This window comes from Dendropsophus ebraccatus, chromosome 15 (assembly GCF_027789765.1).
Source record: "Dendropsophus ebraccatus isolate aDenEbr1 chromosome 15, aDenEbr1.pat, whole genome shotgun sequence".
NCBI lineage: Eukaryota > Metazoa > Chordata > Amphibia > Anura > Hylidae > Dendropsophus > Dendropsophus ebraccatus.
Genome location: NC_091468.1, coordinates 41,383,463 through 41,406,949, shown reverse-complemented (window position 1 = coordinate 41,406,949; position 23,487 = coordinate 41,383,463). Strand labels below are relative to the sequence as shown.

Here is a 23,487-nt window from a genome sequence, read left to right as displayed (position 1 = left end):
GCTCCACAGGAACTATCCACTAAGCCAGTGGCATTTCTCAGTGGAACCATGACATCACAGGATCGGGAGTTCATCGTGGAACAATGTGCCGGGATGCAGCACTAAAGGGGCACGAAGATGGGTAAATTTGACTCCTTTATTATGATCCCACCACCCTCTGTTCCCCCTGGATATTTAACTGTTGCCCAGAATAACCCTTTAATTTCTGCCTCTCAAACACACACAGCCTACTGCAGCCATAGCACACTGATGAAAACCAAAAAACGGATCAGTTTTTATCTTTTTTTAGAATGTAATCCAATGGAAAACAAATCAAAAACGGATGCAAGCACATTCATCCGTTTTTGCTCTGTTTTTTGCAAAAAAAAAAAAAAAAAAAAGATGAAAAAAACGGATTGCAAAACAGTGTGAACCCAGCCTTGGGGCTTCGCCTCCTCTTTTTTACACAGGATATCTTCATATTACACTACTGCTCATATATAATCGTACAGCATCCAGGCAGAGAACAGCACAGATCTCCCCCCACAAAGCAGACTCTTCCAACTGCCCAATAGTGACAGCCACTTTTTCTCGACCATCCTTATTTAATAGGGCCAGTGCTTTATTACCGCTATATGGAGGAAATGCTTCACCCTTTCTAAGTAAATGCATGTAAGAAGGTGTTTTCTGATTTTATAAATAAGAGCCTTAGATTAATAGAACAAAAAAATATAATAATGAGGAACATTTATGAAATTCACACGAAAATTCAATAATAAAATTTGAAAGTTTTTTTTCTAACTACTATAAGAATGCACAGAAAATAACTTCTATACTATATGGGGGCACAGAGCAGTCTCTGTTACTACATGAAGCAATACAGTTGCTGCTTCAAACACAAAACAGTATCTGAGGCTGCCTGCAAGTAGAAAAAAAAGTTTATTTAGCCCACCCAAAAAACTCTTGATTTAAAAATTGTAAATCGCCCATAATATTTGAAAAAAAAAAAATCTGGCCATATAGCCCTTTACTACATAAAAAAAAAATATATATATATGTACTGATATATACTGACGGTACTGTTCCCCTATACTTCCAGACCCTGCAGGACATGCCCATTCAGTCGGGGGCGGGACACTGCCTCAGTCAGTGATTGGCAGAGGAGCCATACTTTTACGAATTGAGAAATACAGGAGACCACTGGTGGATCAGGAATGGTGGTGCTAAGGCACCGGGATAAGTATATATAACTTGTTTAATATGTTCTTACTAGCCCCTAGCCTCAGTATAGGCCATGAATGTTATAAGGCTGGATCAACCTTTTAAGCAGCTGGAACCTCAAAGACTCATTTACTTGTCCTACTTGGGAACTCCCTTACTTTAACTCAAGTACCAAAAAACTCTGTTCTCAGATCTTCTTGTATAGCAGATTGATTAAATATTTTGCCTCAATCCAGATGTTGGGTTGAGATCACCTTTTTGTACACCTCTACTTCACTGACTGCAAGCAGAGATCTTAAAACTAAAAAGGAGATTAAGGCAGCGGTCCACAAAACTCAAAGGGAGAAAGGCAGGTGGGTACTGCTGCTCCTGGGTCCCGCTGAGGGTTGCCGGATGTCATTTTCGCCTGGAATCCATGTACATCACCTATCCGGCTCTTCCAGCTCTAACATCACAGCCTGACTGAGCTACTGCCTGCTCAGCCAATCAGTGACTCAGGCAGTGTCCCATCCCAGTCACAGATTGGCTCAGCCAGGCACATGATGTTGCAGCTGGAAAAGCTGCATGATACCGGCGGCTGTCATGGGGACCAGTGTTCTGTGGTACAAGGATGGGTAATTTTACTTTATTATTTTGCTGCACCCCATTGTAATTTTACTTTATTATTTTGCTGCACCCCATTGCCTTTTTTCCTTTTTAAAATTTCTCAGAACTTACCTGCTCCTGCTGTGGAGAAATCACCGCCCGTCGGGGAGCGATTTCTCTGCAAAGGTACTGGCAGGAGCAGGTAAGTATCAGGGACTCTACTGGGGGGGGGGGGGGGGGGGGGGGGGGGGGGGGGGGGGGGGAGGGTGCGAGCTCTGCAAGATTCCCTTTAAGGAAATGTTTTCAAAAATAAAAAGGAGATAAGGTTTACCCACATAGAAACACATACAACGACTCACAATCAGATGTTACAAATAACTCCAACAGAAAAGTGTCCAGACATTATTTTGCACTCCAGGCTGAACAGACGTAATGGTAAACGCTCTATATGTTGAGACGCTCCTAAATATTTACAAGTGCATATTAATACGGCAATCTCTTATAGGAGATCGATTTCCTACACTGAACTCAAGCCATGAATGTATCTGATGAAAGTAAATGGCACTTCTAAAAAGGAGGAGATGGTCGAGGGAGATAAAGGCTATGTGTGACGCTAAAGCGCCGATGACAACAAACTATAAACTAAAGGCTCCGAACAGCTACTTGACAGAGTATTTAGCTAATCAGCTCGGCAATCACCGGCGAGACCTCATGTTTACTGATTGCACTAATCACAATCACTCTCACACTCAGCTAACTGACAAGTTTACCGAGTGCCGGGAAGAAAGTCAGGAATCACACACTCTGGTTTGCATAAACTAAATCTGCCATTCACTGAGAGCGCTAGCAGACTGTACTTGACTCCTGCAAGTTATCAGCATATAGCCAATTATTCATCAGCTGAAAATTGGCACATCAATGTCAAATCAAGGAAAAAGCAGAAAGGAACACCCACCACGGCCACTTGAAAGAGGTGGCTGTTTGATTGACCGCACTGCCCTTCTCCATAGTAATGTCACTTTGCGCGTGTACCAGACTGTGATCCCATAAATATATGGAACACATTTCATGCGCCTTTTCTTTGAAGACACAGTTATTCTTCAATCTAGTTGTCATTCACTACAGCAGCTGGAGCAATGCAATTTCCATTAATATATCCTTTCATACACAGAAATATGCTGCCATGCTCTGAAGTTTGAGGCTTCTTCAGAGGTTAACCGATGCTATGCCTCAGCGACGGCAAACTCTACTAGACCCTGTACAATGTATATTTAGGACGTCGACTGAACTTGTTTAGACATCTTGAAGGTGGTTCACCACTTCATGTCGACCATTTACTCTATATATTCTCTTAAGGGCAACTAATCACAAACCACAAAGCAAGGGGCAAGATTATATAAGTCTGTACACTGGCTACTCTTCTCCCCAAGACTAATCAGGTTTTTATGCGTTAAACATCAAGACTTTTTTTATTTTTTTTATTCCATAATAAAATAATCCTGGAAATTTGCAGATGTCATTCTGACCATTGAGTTTAAAACTGAGCCGACCCTTCCTGTTCTGCATAAGTCACTTGCACAGTTTCTACCCATCCTTACAGACAGAATTACAATGAAAGGTGACACCATTCACAATAGTTGATATGCAGAGCAGAAGAGGTTTTCTATGGGGATTCATAGAAAACCGAGACAGAGTTCCTGTCTCGGGCCGGAGAGGTCAGCAGAGAGCACTGTATATGAATGAAAATAGAACAACATTTCCTGCATAACTTTTAGTAGCTAATAAGTATGGAAAGACTTGAGATTTTTTAATAGAAGTAAATTACAAGTCTATATAAACTTTCTGGCACCAGTTGATTTGAAAGAAAAAGATTTTCGCTGGACAACCCCTTTAAGCTCAGATAGAGTGCAATACAGCTACTCTGTGTAGGTGCACCTGTTAATAAGACAGACTTTTGGAATGTCACAGGAACTAGGGCTGGGCGGTATACCGTCAAAATACCGATACCGTCACTGGCGTCGGTTAACCGACCTCAACTCTGCCAGGACGGTATCTGCGGTATTTCACCCCCCCTCACCCGGCGGCCGCATGCTCTGCATCCCTCAGATCTCTCTCCCTGATCCTCCGATTCACCTCCCAATACCAGCCAGGGCGCACATATGCAAGGTATGGAAGAACCTGCTGCGGGGGGCTGAAGATGAAGAGACTGACAGGCTGCGCACAGGCGTGCTGTGTGCTCAGCGCTGCCGCCGGCGGCTCATTTCTCCTAGCTTCTTTGGAAGCTGCACCGTGTGCCCTGCCCCCCCCTCTCCCGTACATGAAGTGGCTGCAGGAGGTCAGCTATAGGTCGGCATATCCTCGCTCCCATGGGCACCCCACTCTCTCCAGCACAGGAATCCTCGGCGCCCGTTATCTTTTGCTGGAAGCAGCCATGTGTGACGCTCTGCCCGGGACACAGATACATGTGCTACATCACTGAGTGACAGGGGCCGAGGATTCCTGTGGGGGGTGCGGAGGGGGGGGGGGGTGAAGAGAGAGAGCGGTGCCCGGGGAGCACGGAGGTGCCGACCCATACCTGACCCCAACTGTGTGTGTGTGTGTGTGGGGGGGGGGGGGATAGGGGGGACAGAACAGCATGTGACAGTGACTGGGGGTAGAGAGATGAATAGATAGGAGGTAGATAGTGAGATAGACAGGAGATAGATAGAGAGATAGATATCTCTCTCTCTCTCTCTATCTCCTATCTATCATCTATCATCTATCATCTATCTCTCTCTATCTCCTATCTCTCTATCTCCTATCTATCTATTATCTCTCTATCTCCTATCTATCTATTATCTCTCTATCTCCTATCTATCTATTATCTCTCTATCTCCTATCTATCTATTATCTCTCTATCTCCTATCTATCTATTATCTCTCTATCTCCTATCTATCTATTATCTCTCTATCTCCTATCTATCTATTATCTCTCTATCTCCTATCTATCTATTATCTCTCTATCTCCTATCTATCGATTATCTCTCTATCTCCTATTTATCTATTATCTCTCTATCTCCTATCTATCTATTATCTCTCTATCTCCTATCTATCTATTATCTCTCTATCTATCTATCTCCTATCTATCTATTATCTCTCTATCTATCTATCTCCTATCTATCTATTATCTCTCTATCTATCTACCTCCTATCTATCTATTATCTCTCTATCTATCTACTTCCTATCTATCTATTATCTCTCTATCTATCTACTTCCTATCTATCTATTATCTCTCTATCTATCTATCTCCTATCTATCTATTATCTATCTATCTATCTATCTCCTATCTATCTCCTATCTATCTCCTATCTATCTATCTCCTATCTATCTATCTATCTCCTATCTATCTATTATCTATCTATCTATCTCCTATCTATCTATTATCTATCTATCTATCTCCTATCTATCTATTATCTATCTATCTATCTCCTATCTATCTATTATCTATCTATCTATCTCCTATCTATCTATTATCTATCTATCTATCTATCTATCTATCTCCTATCTATCTATTATCTATCTATCTATCTATCTATCTATCTATCTCCTATCTATCTATTATCTATCTATCTATCTCCTATCTATCTATTATCTATCTATCTCCTATCTATCTATTATCTATCTATCTATCTCCTATCTATCTATTATCTATCTATCTATCTCCTATCTATCTATTATCTATCTATCTATCTCCTATCTATCTATTATCTATCTATCTCCTATCTATCTATTATCTATCTATCTCCTATCTATCTATTATCTATCTATCTCCTTCCTATCTATTATCTATCTATCTCCTTCCTATCTATTATCTATCTATCTCCTTCCTATCTGTCTATCTATCTCCTTCCTATCTGTCTATCTATCTCCTTCCTATCTGTCTATCTATCTCCTTCCTATCTGTCTATCTATCTCCTTCCTATCTGTCTATCTATCTCCTTCCTATCTGTCTATCTATCTCCTTCCTATCTGTCTATCTATCTATGCTGTATAGATATCAAAAAAAGAAGTATCCGTAGCACACCAGCGTATAGTGAAAAAAGGAATAGTATTTATTGCATGTGGCAAAAAACACAAGACAGGGATGCAACGTTTCCGTCTACTCCAAGACCATTGTCAAGCATGACAATGACATGCTTGACAATGGTCTTGGAGTAGACGGAAACGTTGCATCCCTGTCTTGTGTTTTTTGCCACATGCAATAAATACTATTCCTTTTTTCACTATATGCTGGTGTGCTACGGATACTTCTTTTTTTGATACTTGTTGGGATCCCTAGCCAAGGGACTTACTCCTACAGCACCCGCTATCTGGAACTGGAGGTGCGGCTTCTCCCCTTTTTCTATGCTGTATAGATAGATAGATAGATAGATAGATAGATATGGCTAACAATATAGGCAGCACACTAAACGAACTGTGGGTGCCAGCAGACGAATCCCAGACCTTTGACCAAGTCAGCTTGTAAAAAAATACTCTGCAGCACTCCGATGGTAATACAAACGTGAAAATGTGAATTTATTCCATATAACAATGTGCAGCAAACTTCACAAGTAATATATGACGTTTTGGCGTCTCCTATGCCATTTTTAAGTGCCACTTGAAAATGGTGTAGGAGATGCCAAAACATTGTGTATTACTTGTGAAGTTTGCTGCACATTGTTATATGGAATAAATTCACGTTTGTATTACCTTTGGAAAATCGGGTTTTCAAAAGGGGTGTTGCTTTTAAAAGGGGCGTGTCATAATTATCGTTGAATTTATCGTTACCGCAACGACATGTACGATAAACCGCGATATTCATTTAGGCCATTATCGCCCAGCCCTAACAGGAACACATTAATAGTTTTGATCAGTCAAGGTTTTACTGCAGAGACCCTCACCAATTATGAGAACGAGCTGGGAGAAGCATGCATAGAATCCACTTGGATGGCAGTACAACATTAAAATGCACACCCACGTTTCTCCGGGCATACTGATCGATGGGGGCAACAGCAGTGGGCACCACATGTCCTTGTGACTTGTTCGAAATTTCTCCTAATAGGCAGCACCCATTTAAACTATTGCTGTAAAAAAAAAGGGGTGCAGAGACCTCCATAAACCGCTGAACAAATAGGGAGACTCACAGCTGTTTCTCCCAACCATCCCCTTGCTGCAGGAGATGGGCTCCATGGGTATTATATAGAATTCATCTCCGGGATGAGCACATACTTGCTAGGCAGCAGGAAGTGAGCCAACATTAGATTTATAACAGAACTTTAAACATACACTTTTACTTACTCTGCATCAAATTGGGCATCTGCTGGCGATGGCTGGGCATTCTGTATGCGTTTACAGGATTATAAGTATTTGGTGGTGGGGCACTGCTGTATTGCCCACCTCTTGGGGGTCCTCTGGACTGTGGCATGACATGGCTAAAAACATATAACAATTGTTAATATATTTAACATTTAGAGAACCAGAAAAATATTTTTATCTGCAATTAAATTGCTCAAAACTAAAATGGAGTAATGATGTCAACTTACCCCAAAGTTCTGAAAGCCGATTGGTCCAGATGAACTGGTTTTCTGTTTGAGTTAAAACCAAGCTGTGGCCTCCAAGGCCTGCCATTGTTATTGGTCCTCTCCCAATCACCTGGTTTTAATGTAGGTGCTGGTTTTCTATATTAGCAGGTGAAAAAAAATATTTTTGACATAAAAGCAGGAATAATCGACTCTCAATCCCAATATACGAATGTTACTTACTTTGCCCCTTGTAAAACCACAGCTTTAAATACAAAACCATCTTCATACTGTGGGTCTTTGAACTTGATGCTAAATTTGATAAAAAAAAAAAATAAGTGTCCAGGGTTTTAGCACAATCTCTTCTGCCAGCACATTATAGATTTGTAGAATACATACCTTATTGAGTAATTGTGTGTTAGACTTCTTAACATAGGCACAGGCGACTCCACAACCCTAAAAAGCGAAAAACAATCTGAATTCAACTAACCATTACCAAAAGTAATAAAAAAAAAGGCAACACATACAAATATCCTAAAGGAGTCTAAAAGGTCCCTATACACTTTATACATTTGTTCGGCCATCAGTATACGGTGCATGGGGCTCTCCAGATTATCCACAGACAGATGATGTTGGTGGAGATAGTGGTCAGGTGCGATGGAAAAATCACCACCCAACCCCTTTGGGCCCTATTCCACCGGACGATTATCGTTTGCATAATCGTTAACGATTAACAATCTCAAACGACCGCTATTGCGAAAGACCTGAAAACGTTCACTCATTTCAATGGACCGATAATCGTTACTTATGATCGTAATTGCCATAGTTTTTTCTTCGCTCTTTATTCGCTATTGCGTTCGACCGAACGATGTCTTATTCAATGCGAACGATTTGCGGACGTTTGGCGAACGAGCAAGGATAAAAATAGATCCAGGTCTTATAAAGCGATCAACGATTTCTCGTTCGTCGTTAATCGTTAACTGCATTTCAACCTAACGATTATCGTTCAGATTATCGTTAAATCGTTTGAATCTAAGCGATAATCGTCCGGTGGAATAGGGCCCTTTGTTATGAGAGAGATAAGACGCAGCCAAAGCTCTCTGGCTGCGGCTTATCCCTCCCCTCCGCATTGAGAACACAGGATCGCTCAACCGTGCTAAACATATGGGAAGGACGGGGCCAGACGGGAGGGATAATGGACGTCAGTTATTGAAGGTGTATGGCCACCTTAAGAATTGCTAAAAGGTTTTATGGAACTGGTCAACCTGTTCAGTATCAGATGCCGACTTCATTGGTTTCACTTATGTGTGCATGCATTTTAATCTGGTAGAACTCACTTTATTCTTTTTAGTATGATGTCAGTGTAGAGAAGCTGTTCATATTACCAATAGGAAGCACATTATCTAACTTTTCCATAATATTAAAGTAGTCATCATACGGCATGCTATGGGCAACAGTAACACTTTGTTAAATATGTTTTCAGGCAGGGGGACCATGTGTTTTGTGCACACATCTAAAAGAATGACCGTGCATCCCAATGGATTATTTATATGGGTGCTAAATGACCAACTGTGTGCAAGTGAATGGAGACCCAGAGAAACACCGAGCTGCCTCACATAAGGAAGCAGTGCTTTTCTTACTCATTGGGGAGGACTGCTCCATCATCAGTTTCCAGCATTCCCCCAATTCCATGGCATAGCTCTGGTGGGATTCCAGTCGGCTGTGGAAAGAATTCAACAAACATGCACAAAATTAGGCTATACAAGCTATTCAACATACCTTACAATACAGGAAAAAGGGGAAAAAGTAAACATTTTATTTTAATTATGGGTACACAGAAAAAGGGGTGTTTATTTCTATTCCATATACACAGAGTTTGTATGGATTCCAGTGATTTAGAGGGCAGCACTTTGCTTGCTCCTGCAGTCCAGCAATGCAACCTGACTCACCATTATTATATTTGGTGAAACAGTAGGACAAATGCTATTTACTTAATACGAGTATGTTCACACTGCGTATAACAGGCACCCTACCACTGCACATAACAAGTCGCCTAGTGTGGTGTCCACATGACCATGTCACTGTTTTGTCTACAATTGAACTAAAACAACTTCAGAATTTTTTTTTACAGCTCACACTGTGCCTTTTATAATGAATATTTATGACTAAATGAACAGCTGGGTGTCATCATAGCCCATTCTCCAGTAGATCTATTCTACTGGTCTGTCAGGTCCAGAGCAAATCAGATGCCATAAAGGGGTAATTCCCTCAAACAACTTTTGATATGTTGCTGCCCATGGTGAGACTAAATTCTTTCCACACTCATCTATTCAGTCTCCTTCTCCCAGTTCTGAGCTGCTGCTTTCTGCTGAAGACAAAAAAAACTGTGAGCTTTTTTCTCCGTCTCCGTCCCCCCACTTGTTTCAGAGACAGCTGATGTAAACAAGTCCCTATCTGCAACTTTGTAATGCCGGAAGGGTGAGTTCATCAGCAACTTGACCTCAGATTAACTCTCCCAGCATTACAAAGGAGCTAAAAATTAGCAGACAAAGCCTGCCAGGGACTTCAGCCATCAGCCATCTCAGAATGTAGGGGAGAAAGCAGAAAGCAGCAGCTCAAAACTGGGGGAGAAAAACTAAATAAAAAAATGACACGTTACCTTTTGTTTAGCTGACCTTGCTTGCAATCTACTAATAAAACGCGGTTTTATGCTGCAATTTAGTGCCAAAGAGGCATGGTCTAAAGTTCTAAACTCAAGTACACAGGCCACACCTCTTTGGCACTTCACTACAGCATAAAACTGCATTTTTAATAACTATTTATAACTCATGTGTGATCCGGGTTTCTCTATATGGGGGAGGGGTTAAGCTGCAGCCAGAGATCGGGTACGGGTGAGAAACGCTAAGGTGTATAGGGATCTTTACAACAACAACACATAATCTAGTATTAAAGTTACAGCCTATATAATATTCCAGAGCTGAATTCACAAGTGCTGTAGACTTCAGAGCCGACGTCTCCTAGCAGTCGTTACTGGTTCATAATTTGCAGTGTTTTTTTTTTTTTTTAGTCAGAGAATCGATAGCTCCAAACGATGACCTTCTGTATGACATTTTCAATACTTTCAAGAAGAAATTGGGAACCCTCCTTTACAGCAATTGAGGGATCACAGAAATGGATCACATGTGTCACTATAAAAAGCAACCGTCTACCTCTTCTATTTAGATATCCTAAACAGATATCTCATCTGGACTGGAGAAAAATACCCAAAAAAAGGAAAAAAAGAATTGCACTGTGTGAACATCAAAACCCCTGCAGCGTTTCACCAACAAATAATCACCTCTAAGACATCATAAGGGTGTCTTTACAGGGGATAAGGGTATTGTGGTCTTCTTTTAATGGTCATTAAGAGTCTATAATAATTTTAGTGAAAGTTACTTCCCTAGATCAGTTTACAGGCAACTAACGTGAAGAATAAATTACAGTATTAACAACATTTTCATGATTTGTATAACTACCTCTCTAGTATTGGTCTTGTACAGCTCATGTATGAAGTCGTTTAGGGGATGGTGTTTCCCAACAAACAGATGATCCCCTCCAAGACTATTTCTTCTTACTAAAAAACACAAAGAAGGCAAAGAACACCACTTAGCACAAACCATTCCTTATTCCAAGTGTATCTTCAACAGCTGCCATTAAGTTCATTAATTTATAATCCAAAGACAAGCTAATTCATTCCCGCGTATGATTTTGGCTTTCATAAAGCAATTAAAAAAACAAAACAAAAAAAAAAACGTAATTACACGGCTAAAATTCCCACTTTTTCTAATTGTTTGGTGGTTGTGGTTTTTAACAGATACTCGTAAAAAGGCTTTCCTGTGAAAACAGATCATTTAAGTCACACAAGAAACCTGCAAATGAGAGTTTAATTAACAAGTTTTAATGCAAGGTGCCTCTATTCTACTTTGTACCCGCTAAGGCTCCATTTTTGCATCAAGGATCATTCAATTTACTGCAATTAAATCATCTATGAAGCAAAAGGTTACAGATTTGTTTAAAGGCAATCAATAGCAGCCATCCATTATATCTTGTTCATTTGCAGCCTAGCAGAGCATAAACGACAAGTACGCTAATGCAAAAAACCTTCGTGATTACACAGACAACACAGGCGAATATCATAATCTTACTTTCATCAGGAGTGAGGTCAGGGTAAACCTCTTCCAAAGCAGCTCTTAGACGGCGCTCATCAACAAATGGCAACAGAGCAACACCTGAAGGGGAAAGGAAGCAATCAATTAACTAAAGAAGGCGAGGAGAATCGTAAGGAGACTAATGAGCCTGAAACAATACAGGCCAACTTCACAAAGTCCGAGGGGGGAAGCTGCAACTTTTCTCATCCTATTGAGCAAGTCTGGACTTTATAAAAATCTGACCACAGCATATGGGAAGTAATTATACCACATTTACAATCTTTAACAAGTCAGTTTGCTTAAAAGTAATGACCCTGAAATGATACAGGCCAGCTTCATATAGTGTCAACTTTTATCACATAAGCTGGTGGACCACAGAGGCCAGCTGTCCGGACCCCTGCTGCAGCTCAGTATACCTGGGGGAGCGCAAAGGGGGGCTATACACTACTCGGGGGAGCTATATACTACTGGGGGGAAATTACAGGGGGGCTATACACTACTAGGGGGAAGAACTCACAGGGGAGCTATATACTACTGGGGGGAGCTCACAGGGGGGCTATATACTACTAGGGGGGAGAACTCACAAGGGGGCTATATACTACTGGTGGGGGCTCACAGGGGTACCCCTGACATAAGCTATTCCTTACAGATGAGCACATGTAATAAAATGTTGTCCAGGGTCAATATATCCAAGATATATATTTATATACTGGTGCTAACAGATCAGCCCCCTATATGCGCTTATTCTCTAGTCCTGGGTATAGGCAGCCATGCCTTGTATAAGCTCCCTTTTCCTTTATCCGCTCCAGCATGCTCCCGTTGCCAGGGTGGACAACTGATCCAGGAATCTGGAATCCACAAGCTGCCTCGCTACTCTTTATATAGAATGTAAATAAAAGTCCCTACAGTTAAACAGAAGATCAGAAGCCATCGAGGAGATGAAAGACTAGATAAAAAGCAGGCGGTATATTGCTTTTCTTATACATCATACAACTCCTGAGAAGGAAGGATTAGTCGATGGTATATCAGAGACTATAAACATCACGTGCTTCACATTGACTTTTAGATATATAAAAGGGTAGAAAAACAAGATGACAAGATTCAGTATTATTCTCAGTTACCTTGCCAGGCAAACTTTTTCCCATTTAGATCGAGAGCAAAGTCATCAGGATAGAAGTCAATTATACTAGATTCCTGTTGACAAAAAATAAATAAGTTATTAGGAATATGGTACTTCTATTTCCATTTTAAATCACACTGTATTTAAAGAGAAAAACACACAAACTATAGTGAAGAAATTTTAAAAGGAAATTCCCAGTGACTATATTAAGAGCCATGATGGGTGTAATGGGCCCCTAAAATGGATTTAAAGTTAAATTTTCAGCTGTAATTCACATTCCAGACGGCCGACACTGGGCAAGGAGACAGTACTTTTCATACATCTGTCTGTGTCTAGACCAGGGATGGGGAACCTTCGGCCCTCCAGCTGTTGCAAAACTACAATTCCCAACATGACTGGACAGCCAAAGGCTGATGGGAGTTGTACTTTGCAACAGCTGGAGGGCCAAAGGTTTCTCATCTCTGGTCTAGAACAAAGACCAGAGATGGTGCAATGTGTCAAAGGGGCTTTCCCAAGCTCCTGAACGGCTGTACGGCCTCCTTGCTCCCCCTCCCATCCTTAAACCTGGTTAAAGTGTACCAATTGTTTCGGAATTGTTTTCTGGATAAACTGTCCTGTGTGTACACATAAGCAACAGCACTATAGCATATTATTAAACTTGTACAGGGCTCCAGACTAAAAAATTTACCTAGGAGCCATTGGCTCCTAACCTGAAAAATTTAGGCGCCAAATAGAATATTTGGTCGCCAACATTTGAAACCATGTAAAATTAATGTTATGGTAAATGGGACTTACTGTGTGCAGAGGCCGCGGCAGCAGCCTCCTCCTCCTTTACTGTGTGCAGAGGCCGCGGCAGCCTCCTCCTCCCTTACTGTGTGCAGAGGCCGCAGCAGCCTCCTCCTCCTCCTCCTTTAGATTCTCTCTTTTCTTAGTTTGAAAACGTTCAACATGGAAACTTGCAACTTGACAACCATATCCAGTCTGACAACCATATCCAGTCTGACTCAGTACTTCAGCTTCACTTGGCTAGCCTATTAATGAGGCTTACTCTTCTGAACTTGAACTTAAAGGGAACCTGTCGACCCCCGTGCCGGGGTGACAGGCTCCCAACCCCCCGTTAGAGCCCCCTATACTCACCTCATCGCGCCGGGTCCCGCTTCTGAAGATGGTCGGGTCACGGAGATCTCAGCCGCTGCAGCCTGACGCGCACACTGAGAGATGAGTCCAACCCTCAGAGAATGATGGAGCGCTGGACTCTCCCGTCATTCTCTATGAGCGTTGGACTCATCTCTCAGCGCACGCCGGGCTGCAGCGGCTGAGATCTCCGTGACCCGACCATCTTCAGAAGCGGGACCCGGCGCGATGAGGTGAGTATAGGGGGTTCTAACGGGGGGTTGGGAGCCTGTCACCCCGTCACCGGGGGTGACAGGTTCCCTTTAAAAGCTTGCAACAGTCTATACATACTGAGCTAGACTTATGACTGCAGCCATAGTGACCCCCCACAAGATGTGTATATAGATAGATATATCTCTCACCTAGTGACTAATGCAAGTGACCCCCTACAATACAGACACCTGAGGGGCCCTGATAATAATAATTGTGCATATATCTCCCAGTGTCTGCAGCCAGTTTGCCCTACACTTATAGATGGCCCCCTCCCCTTATAGATGACCCCCTCTACCCCCATTATAGATGCCCCCTCCTCCCATTATAGATACCCCCTCTTCTCCCCCCCTTTATAGATGCCCCCTCTTCTCCCCCCCATTATAGATGCCCCCTCTTCTCCCCCCCCATTATAGATGCCCCCTCTTCTCCCCCCCCATTATAGATGCCCCCTCTTCTCCCCCCCATTATAGATGGCCCCCTGTCCTTATAGATGACCCCCTCTACCCCCATTATAGATGCCCCCTCCTCCCCCCATTATAGATACCCCCTCTTCTCCCCCCCATTATAGATGCCCCCTCTTCTCCCCCCCATTATAGATGCCCCCTCTTCTCCCCCCCATTATAGATGCCCCCTCTTCTCCCCCCCATTATAGATGCCCCCTCTTCTCCCCCCCATTATAGATGCCCCCTCTTCTCCCCCCCATTATAGATACCCCCTCTTCTCCCCCCCATTATAGATGCCCCCTCTTCTCCCCCCCATTATAGATGCCCCCTCTTCTCCCCCCCATTATAGATGCCCCCTCTTCTCCCCCCCATTATAGATGCCCCCTCTTCTCCCCGACCATTATAGATGCCCCATTTCCCCACCATTATAGATGCCCCCTCTTCTCCCCCCCATTATAGATGCCCCCTCTTCTCCCCCCCATTATAGATGCCCCCTCTTCTCCCCCCATTATAGATGCCCCCTCTTCTCCCCCCCCATTATAGATGCCCCCTCTTCTCCCCCCCCATTATAGATGCCCCCTCTTCTCCCCCCCATTATAGATGCCCCCTCTTCTCCCCCCCATTATAGATGCCCCCTTTCCCCCCCATTATAGATGCCCCCTCCTCCCCCCCATTATAGATGCCCCCTCCTCCCCCCCATTATAGATGCCCCCTCTCCCCCCATTATAGATGCCCCCCTTCTCTTCCCCCCATTATAGATGCCCCCCCCTTCTCTTCCCCCCATTATAGATGCCCCCCCTTTCCTCTATGCTAAGCAATATTTAAAAAAAACAAACACACAAACTCACCTGACAACCCGCTCCCCCGGCGATCCTCTTCTTCTTCAGCCGCTGTTCCCGGCTGATGCGCGGCTGCCGGGGGTGTCCCGTCCTATCCCCGGCAGCGCGGCGCGTCAGTGAGCTCCCTGTACGCCGGGGCTGTGACTTCTGACACAGGAAGCGTCTCTGACGCGCGCTTCCTGTGCCGGAAGTCAGGGCCCCAGGCAGCTCACTGATGCGCCGCGCTGCCGGGGATAGGACGGGACACCCCCGGCAGCCGCGCATCAGCCGCGCATCTTAAAGAGACAGCGCGCTGCCGCCGGGGCCAGTCGCAAATGGCGCCCAGATTAATAAATCTGGTCGCCATTTGCAAAATGTCGGTCGCATTGGCGACCATTTTGGTCGCCATCTGGAGCCCTGTTGTATACATCATTTCAGCAGATTTCAGCTCTGCAAATTATATATTAGCTGCATCTCTCTCCTGCACTCCCCTTCCCATCTTCCTCCTGTAAAGAACTGCAGCTAGATCAGGGAATAGATCAAACACTGTAACCAGTAAGCAAATGTCATTGCCAAGCTAATTTTGACAATGGATGACTGGAAGGGGGCAGGAGGAAGCATTTTTACTATAAGATAAGATATATCACAAAGTTTCTGATATTTGTTTGTACTATTGATTTATGCAAGGCTTTCTGAAATGGCAGAGCCTATTTAATGGCCAGTTATCTTCCAGTGCTGATCCCTGCTTTCACATCTTGCTCCAGTGCATACAAATTGTGTGCAAGTGGGAGCTATGCAAGGCCGTACTTCCTTGTGTTCCGAACACAGTGGAAACCAAGCCCCCACTTCTCGCACAACATTATCAAGATTATCAGTAATATTGTGGGGCTATTGGTGGGAAAAGGTAAAACAGAACATTCCTTTCACTAGTAAGAAAACACAAGAAAATCAACTTACTGGGTCACTCATGAGTCGTCTCCATGTGACAGGCAAGAAGTTACCACTAGCAGCTGGAAACACTCCCATCAGCTGCTCAAGTGGTTTGAACTAGGAGGACAAGAGCATAAGAAGAATGAACATTTAAAAAGGTGCAGCACCAGTATGCTCCATATGATCAGTTTAACCCATTATAATATTTAATAATCATGCCATTAGTCTTTAACACCCCAAAAGGTCTCACATTGCCTTTAAATTAAGGAAAAACTTTGTAGATGAGGAAACAGAAGCCCTGCATTTTAATAAACTTAACCTTTTGCCTATTTTTGCAATATAATGGTATAACAAATACGATATTTAAATAAGCAAAATCCTGTAGTAATAGCGTAAACCCCCTTCCTCCAACCTTTCCCACTGACAAAGCGGTCAATTATTGTTAGCTGTAACAGCTATAATTCAGTAGCTCATCAAAAAGCAGCAACTTTTTTTTTTTTTTTTTTTCTTTTTTTTTTATAATCCTCCTTTTCACCCTCTCTTCCCCTTCAGTTTCTACCAGGCACCCAAGTGTTTCAAAAATATACCTTTCCCCTTCACTCTTGCACAATGAAAAACAAAAAAGTTTCTTGTAAATTAAGTGTACCATAAGCACAGAGCAAAAAATAGAAAATGCCTCCAAAAGGGCATCCATAGCCTTTAAAGCACATCTACACGAAAGCATTTTAAAAGACTAGGGCTACGTGCCATTTTTGTCCAGGACCATGGTGATCAGGCAACCAAAAATCACCATACTGGACTGCAGTGATAGCACTGGAACCATTTCTGATGGTGCAGGCCCTTTAATTAATCTTAGCTGGGATGCTGCATGATCACTTCAATAACGTCGCCCTTTTTTTGCACATCAACCTATTGGGGCTAAAAACCATGTGTAGGCCTAGTTTAATAGAAAACCTGATAAAAACTGTGGTGACATGAGAGTAGCCATGTTATATTTCAACAAGTCACCTAACCATTTGGAAACAGTAAAATCCTACACCACAAGCAAAACATTGGCTAAAAAAGAATGGCTAAAACCCTTGCACCCATCATTGTAATATATGGTTCACTGTTCGGGTGGGTTCACACTACGGAATTCTCACGGATAAACTCTGCGGAATTCCGTCGACTGTCCGCCCGCCTTTCCGCTGGCTCCATAGACACCATTCTATGGGCCGGCATATTCTGCTATCTGCCGAAAGAAGTGACATGTCACTTCTTTCGGCGGATAGAGAAATACGCCAGCCCGTAGAATGGTGTCTATGGAGCTGGCGGAAAGGCGCGCGGACAGCCGACGGAATTCCGTGAGAATTCCGTAGTGTGAACCCACCCTAATAGCGAAATGTCTGGTATATAATATTACATTTTTCTTGCAACAAACCGACAACATAAGCTACAGAGTAATGCGACACATCACAATACACTATCATAGATATGAGCACAGAGTTTACTTACCGGTTTGGTATTCTTCTCAAACTCTTTAAAAAGCTCAGAAATATTTTCGAAGTCAGAAGCAAAAGGAGCGTAATGAAATGGGAAGAACCATTTCCAGGAAGCACAGCCCTAATTCAGAATAAAAACATAAGCAGCTTTTCAATCTGTAAGTTGACAGTTTAGAACAGAAAAATTATTTCTCGAGAGGAGCTGGGGATAACATTTTCTAGCAAGTGAGAAGATATATGCATCATAAGGACAGATCAATGGTTCCTATTCATCACCAACTAGAGCACTGGGATTTAACATGTTTTTAGTTTAAAGGGAACAAATCACACTAAAATTGGGCATAAAAGGTAAGGAAACGTGCTGGTACATCAGCCAGCACGCTTCCTAACAATCCCCCTGTCCCCCCCCCCCCGTCCCATGCGCAGTGCAGCCTGAGAAGACGCTGCTGTACTGCGCTTGCGCGGCGTAGTACAGCAGCGGCTTCACCCACTGCATTGCGCATGCACAGCTTAGTAGAGACGACGGGGCGCCGCTTTACAACACGCCCGGAGGGGCGTGATTACAGCGCAGGAGCCGGCCCAGGACCCAGTGACTACTTGACAAAGACCCCACCCACCGTGACTACTTGTATGGTAATTTGCATAGAGCGCGGGACACGATTAAACTAACTTTGCAAGCTGAATGTTCATGGGATGGGGGGGGGGACAGAGGGATGGTTAGGAAGCGTGCTGGCTGATGAACCAGCACGCTTGCTTACCTTTATGCCCAATTTTAGTGTGATTGGTTCCCTTTAAGGCCATGTTCACACAACACTTTTTGGCTGTATTTTTAGATGTCTAGCATATAGAAGTAAAAATACAGTCACGTTATGGCAGCTACGGATGTAAGCTGCATAATACAGACCTATTTTCACTTTAAAATGACGGTCATCCAAAAAAAAAAAAAAAAGTAACTATTGCCCATTACTATAAAATGCAAATCAAAGGGAATGTGTCAATAGAAAATATCCTATTGTTTAAAATCAAGTTAAACAGGTTTCTTAAACATTTTTGACAACGGAAAAAATAAATATCCAGAAATCTTCCAGTTTTCATGCTCGCCAATGAGACTCAGGTCAGCATGATTACAATGGAATGTAGAAAACAAATGATCACCTCCTATTCTGCTAGCATTAATGTGCCCTCTCTACAAGAATAAATAGACTGCACTCTGGTAATTTGTGATAAAAATTGTACCAAATTTCTGGCATATTTGCAACAGTAAGTCTGCCCCTGTGCGCCAATTTAGGTCTATTAAAAACAAAAAAAAAAACACACCAGTATGCATTAAGCACCATAGCTCCCTCTAGTGGCAGCAGATGGTAGCCTGAATTTAAAATACAAAAAGAGGCAGATTTACAAATATTACCAAAGAAGAATTATTTATTGCCAATTGCAATTAAACAGAGCAAAGTTTATTTCCTACAATGCTCAAAAAAAAAAGAAAAAAAAAAAAAAAAGTGGTACTACAGTCAAAGTTTCTCTCTAAATACAACAACAGGTCACAGCCTACAGAGACTGTTCGGTGTAATTTTTTTCCCTTTACTTATATGGAATATGGTTGATTTTATTTTGGCAACCAAAATAAAATAGTTTCAAAAATTTTTATAGTACCGTACTCATTTTTTTCCTCTTTGGAGCCCTGCAGAGCAATATTTTAATTGCAGCGGCTGAAGACCGCGGTTATTCATCTTGTGACTATCCCGATCTAAATCATTACTGCAGACCTCAGTGTGAAACGCTTGACACCAGTATTGCAAAAGATCATTTTAACAATAATGACATAGAACACAGCATGCCTAATAATAAAATGATGATATTAACACTTTGCACACACAGCAGGTAAGGGTGACAACTGTTGCTGAGCAGGTAAACTTTAACTTTCCGCAACCAGATATAATATTCGCCAACCAATCTCCCCAGGCACTGCAATGCTTATTAGTCAGCCTTGTACAATCGCTCTATATTTGTTACTAATCTTTTGCCTAACATTTCAATTATGAAAAGATTTTCATCAGGCACTGATCACTTCAATTACACTGCACTTCATGTAACATCACAACTGACTGTTCCTTTGACAGCTTGCCAGCACTTATTAAATAATTGCAATTCTTTGCAATTTTGTCTATTCACCCTATTGACATGCGGCACGGAGCTGATGTAAGCACGGTCTGTGCAGAAAACAGTAGCTCCAAACTGGGTTTCTAATAAAAGCAGAGCAGTCTGGCAGGCTCATACAAGAGATATGTCTGGTGTACCTGGTAATAGTATCGGAGCACCCAGCAGAGACCTTCAACGTACGACTGCACAACCTTGCGTCGAAACTTCTCATCGGAGGAGTCAACATCAAATTTGTTTTTATAGTAGCGTTGCTTCCATCCATCTTCCCATAACCTGCAAAAGAGAACCAATGCTACATAATTACTTGTTATGTTGCAAATCAACTGGTGACAGAAAGGGCCAGAGATTTGGAATTTACTTCTATTAAACATCTCCAGTATTCCAGTACTTATCAGCTGCTGTATGTCCTGCAGGAAGTGGTGTATTTTTTCCAGTCTGATACAGTGCTCTTTGCTGCCACCTCTGTCTGTCGAGATCAGCTGAAGTTCACATTCCAAACTGCTGAAACTGTTAGGCTCTTTTCACACTTCAGGAAAATTTATTTATCGCTTATCCAGGAAATTTGGATCAATTTACTGACCCATAGGGTACTACTGGGCACAGACCATGCCAGACAATGGAGCCAGAAATGATAGGACATATATTATGCACTAGGAAGTTCTGGCACCAATGTCCCATAGAACCCTATAGGGGCACACAGAATTCTGGATAGCTCTGGACGCGCATCTGGAAATTGCCGGGAATTCAAGATTAATTTCTTGACAGCTGGACCCAGCACCAGCACCTAGGCAAGTGCCGCCGGGTGCAGATACTGGCCCTTTAATCAGGAGCGCATACAATTAAATGCTGCATTGTTTGACAGGGCTGGAAGCCATTTTCCAGTGATGTCAGTCGATCACTCACAGAGAGGGAGAAGCCGGAGGAGGGCAAGGCAGTAGGTTTTTTTTTTTTTTTTTCCTTAGTTTTACGGGCAGGAAACACTAATGGTTTCCTAAAGCTTCCTGAATAGTATTTTCAGACCATAAAAATGGCCACGGAGGTGAAAACGTGGTCTAAGATAGCTGTTAGATCAAGGAGACACACAGTGCCTATATGCTGTCTGAGCTTCCAGGACATAGAAATATGCTTTTAAGGCATAGTGTCAGAGGTGCTGGCAAACCCCTGAAGTGCTGAGCGCTGGAACGCCTCCTTGCCCCACCTCCTACCCCTTTCTTAGGACTTAGATTCCACCTGACAGTCAACCAAGCAGAACGGGAGAGGGAGTGAGGTGGTGTTACAGCCTGCTGCAGCTCATAGGCTTGGGAACACCTCTGATACTTTGTGCAGATGAGTAAAAGGGATTTTTCTACATCCTGGAACCACAGACAGATATAAGGTACCATGTGTCTCCTTGACCTAACCGCTATCTAACAATGGAACACAAGCTGAATCTGTCAGGACTTCCATTATTTCTTTTACTTTTGTACTATTGAGACAATGGTAACTAATGTTATGTAAGGCGATTTAAGCATTGTTTTCTATTTTACTGCAGAAAATGGAATTAAGAGTAAAATAACCCGCCAGATGCAATTCAAGGCCCTTTAAAATGGGCCGCAGGGCTTCAGATAGATAAAGTAGAGAGGTTTCTGAGCCTTCACAAGGCTCCATCATGCAGGCCTTTAAATTCATAATTGTCAGCCACACAATCTGTTTACACAGTGATGTGTGAGCCGATACATTAAGGGTGGGTTCACACATGACTACTTGCAGCGGAAATATCGCTCAGAGTTTTGCAGCGAGATCAGCTCCAAGGTAAGGTCCGGGCAGGTATCTGTCAATACATACTTGCAGCGATCTGAAAGTAGTACGTTGCCCAGCTGCAGCCACTGATTGGCCGGGCGGGAGAGCAGGAAGCCGGGACCCGGTGCAGCAAGGAGACAGGTAATGTATACAGACAGCGGGAGCCGATTAAGGGGTTAAGGGGGTAGCTGAATTACATACTCGCAGCGGTCTGTACTGACAGGAACAAGCCAGAACTTTACTTCGTAGCGGATCTCGCTGCCAGTCTTTCATGTGTAAACCCCCCCCCCCCCCCCAAAGGGTCATACAAAAGAACCAACAGCAAACGAATGAAAGTATACTTGTTTCATCGCATCACATTATCTAGGTGTCCTGGGTAGTTTGATACATATGTTGAACCTTTAGACTGTCCCCCAAGCCCCCCCCCCCCCCCCCCCTTAAGTGTCATGATTTGAGGATACCCCATACAAAACACCCCCTGAGGTGATCTCATAAGTACTAAGCAAATCCTCAAAAGATGACCCACTTATATAGAATATTTGGGGACTGTTCATATTTTTGACCATTTAGATATTAAAATGGGCAGAACAGGCCATAGAATGTGTCACCGAAATAATTTTAAATTTTACTTCTAACCTTTATAGTTAAACCATGGTGGCGGTAACTGGGTATAGAGAGGGCTCAAGACTTGAGCCCTGTCGATACCCTGTGGCTCCTGGATACCACGGCTAATAGACGCCAGGGAGCGAGCTTAGTTGACAGAATTTAAATATTCGAACTGCATGCCATTAGTGGCCTGCTAGCTGGATAGGCTCCCTATGATATAGTGGGAAGCCGTTCCATGACAGCTCAAAGCCTCTGCTAAGCCTCTGTTGCTGCTATGGCTCAGCGATATCTACAGACGTTCAGCAGCCTGTACCAATCGAATGCCAAGATAATGGATCAATGCAGTACATAGGTACCACACTGATCTCTATAATTCAAGATAGCAGATTTGTGTCACATCACATGCCAGAAAAAAAAAAAAAAAAAAAAAAAAAAAAAAGTCACATTTGTGCAAGCTGTGGTACAGATAAAAAGGGAAAAAAAAAATTAGTCCTCAAAATGCCCTATAGACTAAAAAAATTAAAACATTGTAAGGGTCAAAATAAAGCAGTTTTCTTTTTTTGTTTAAAATTTTAAAAAGTAGTAGTATGAGTTATATAAAAATTGGGTATAAGAAATGTACTGACTTGGGGAATACAGACAAGATGTCAGAATTACCACATGACAAACTGCAAAATACACCTGACATTTGCAAAATAACTTTCAATAATTTTTTTTTCTGGTTTCGTAGCATATTTTCGATGTATGATTAGCATCCCAAAAAATAAATGAGAGAAAACTGGAAAGTGAAAAAAAAATTAAATTGCCTGCGTCATAAAATGGTTAACCAAAAGGAACACAAAACAAAAATATTAAAAACAACAACTTCAAAAACAGCAAACAGGCACCAGTAACAATGGTGTACTCATTACATAGGCAATAAAGGCATTCCACCATTTCAGATCATTAACAAAAGAAACCACTCCATCGCATAAAACTGCCCTCTAAAACTACATGTTCAGAACAAGACTATGTTTAGCTCACAGCTTTACCCCTAACAATGTATTGTCAACAGTAACATCTAAAACACAAGCAACACACCCAATGAAAGAGATGCAGTGCTAATGTATCCACACATTTACTTTACATACCCATCAAACGGAAAAAATAATCAGCCAAAAATAAGCAAAATGTCCACACAGGCCACGTGGTAGGTGTTAATGGGACACCTGCACAATTACATTTTTGAAGTACAATTTTACGGCCTACAGATCAAA

General features: G+C 42.5%; 1 protein-coding gene across 1 annotated transcript in view; it reads right to left on the bottom strand.

The window, feature by feature from the left end:
* Positions 1-23,487, bottom strand: part of XRN2 (5'-3' exoribonuclease 2) — a 53,239-nt gene that overhangs the window by 7,068 nt on the left and 22,684 nt on the right. Inside the window, exons 17-27 of the mRNA XM_069954863.1 lie at positions 19,984-20,119; positions 17,700-17,807; positions 16,233-16,322; positions 12,630-12,702; positions 11,506-11,589; positions 10,837-10,934; positions 8,962-9,041; positions 7,721-7,777; positions 7,565-7,633; positions 7,346-7,480; positions 7,101-7,234 (exon numbers count right to left, since the gene is read on the bottom strand). Of these exons, the coding sequence (XP_069810964.1) occupies positions 7,101-7,234; positions 7,346-7,480; positions 7,565-7,633; positions 7,721-7,777; positions 8,962-9,041; positions 10,837-10,934; positions 11,506-11,589; positions 12,630-12,702; positions 16,233-16,322; positions 17,700-17,807; positions 19,984-20,119 (1,064 nt within the window). The remainder of the gene's footprint in view (positions 1-7,100; positions 7,235-7,345; positions 7,481-7,564; positions 7,634-7,720; positions 7,778-8,961; positions 9,042-10,836; positions 10,935-11,505; positions 11,590-12,629; positions 12,703-16,232; positions 16,323-17,699; positions 17,808-19,983; positions 20,120-23,487) is intronic.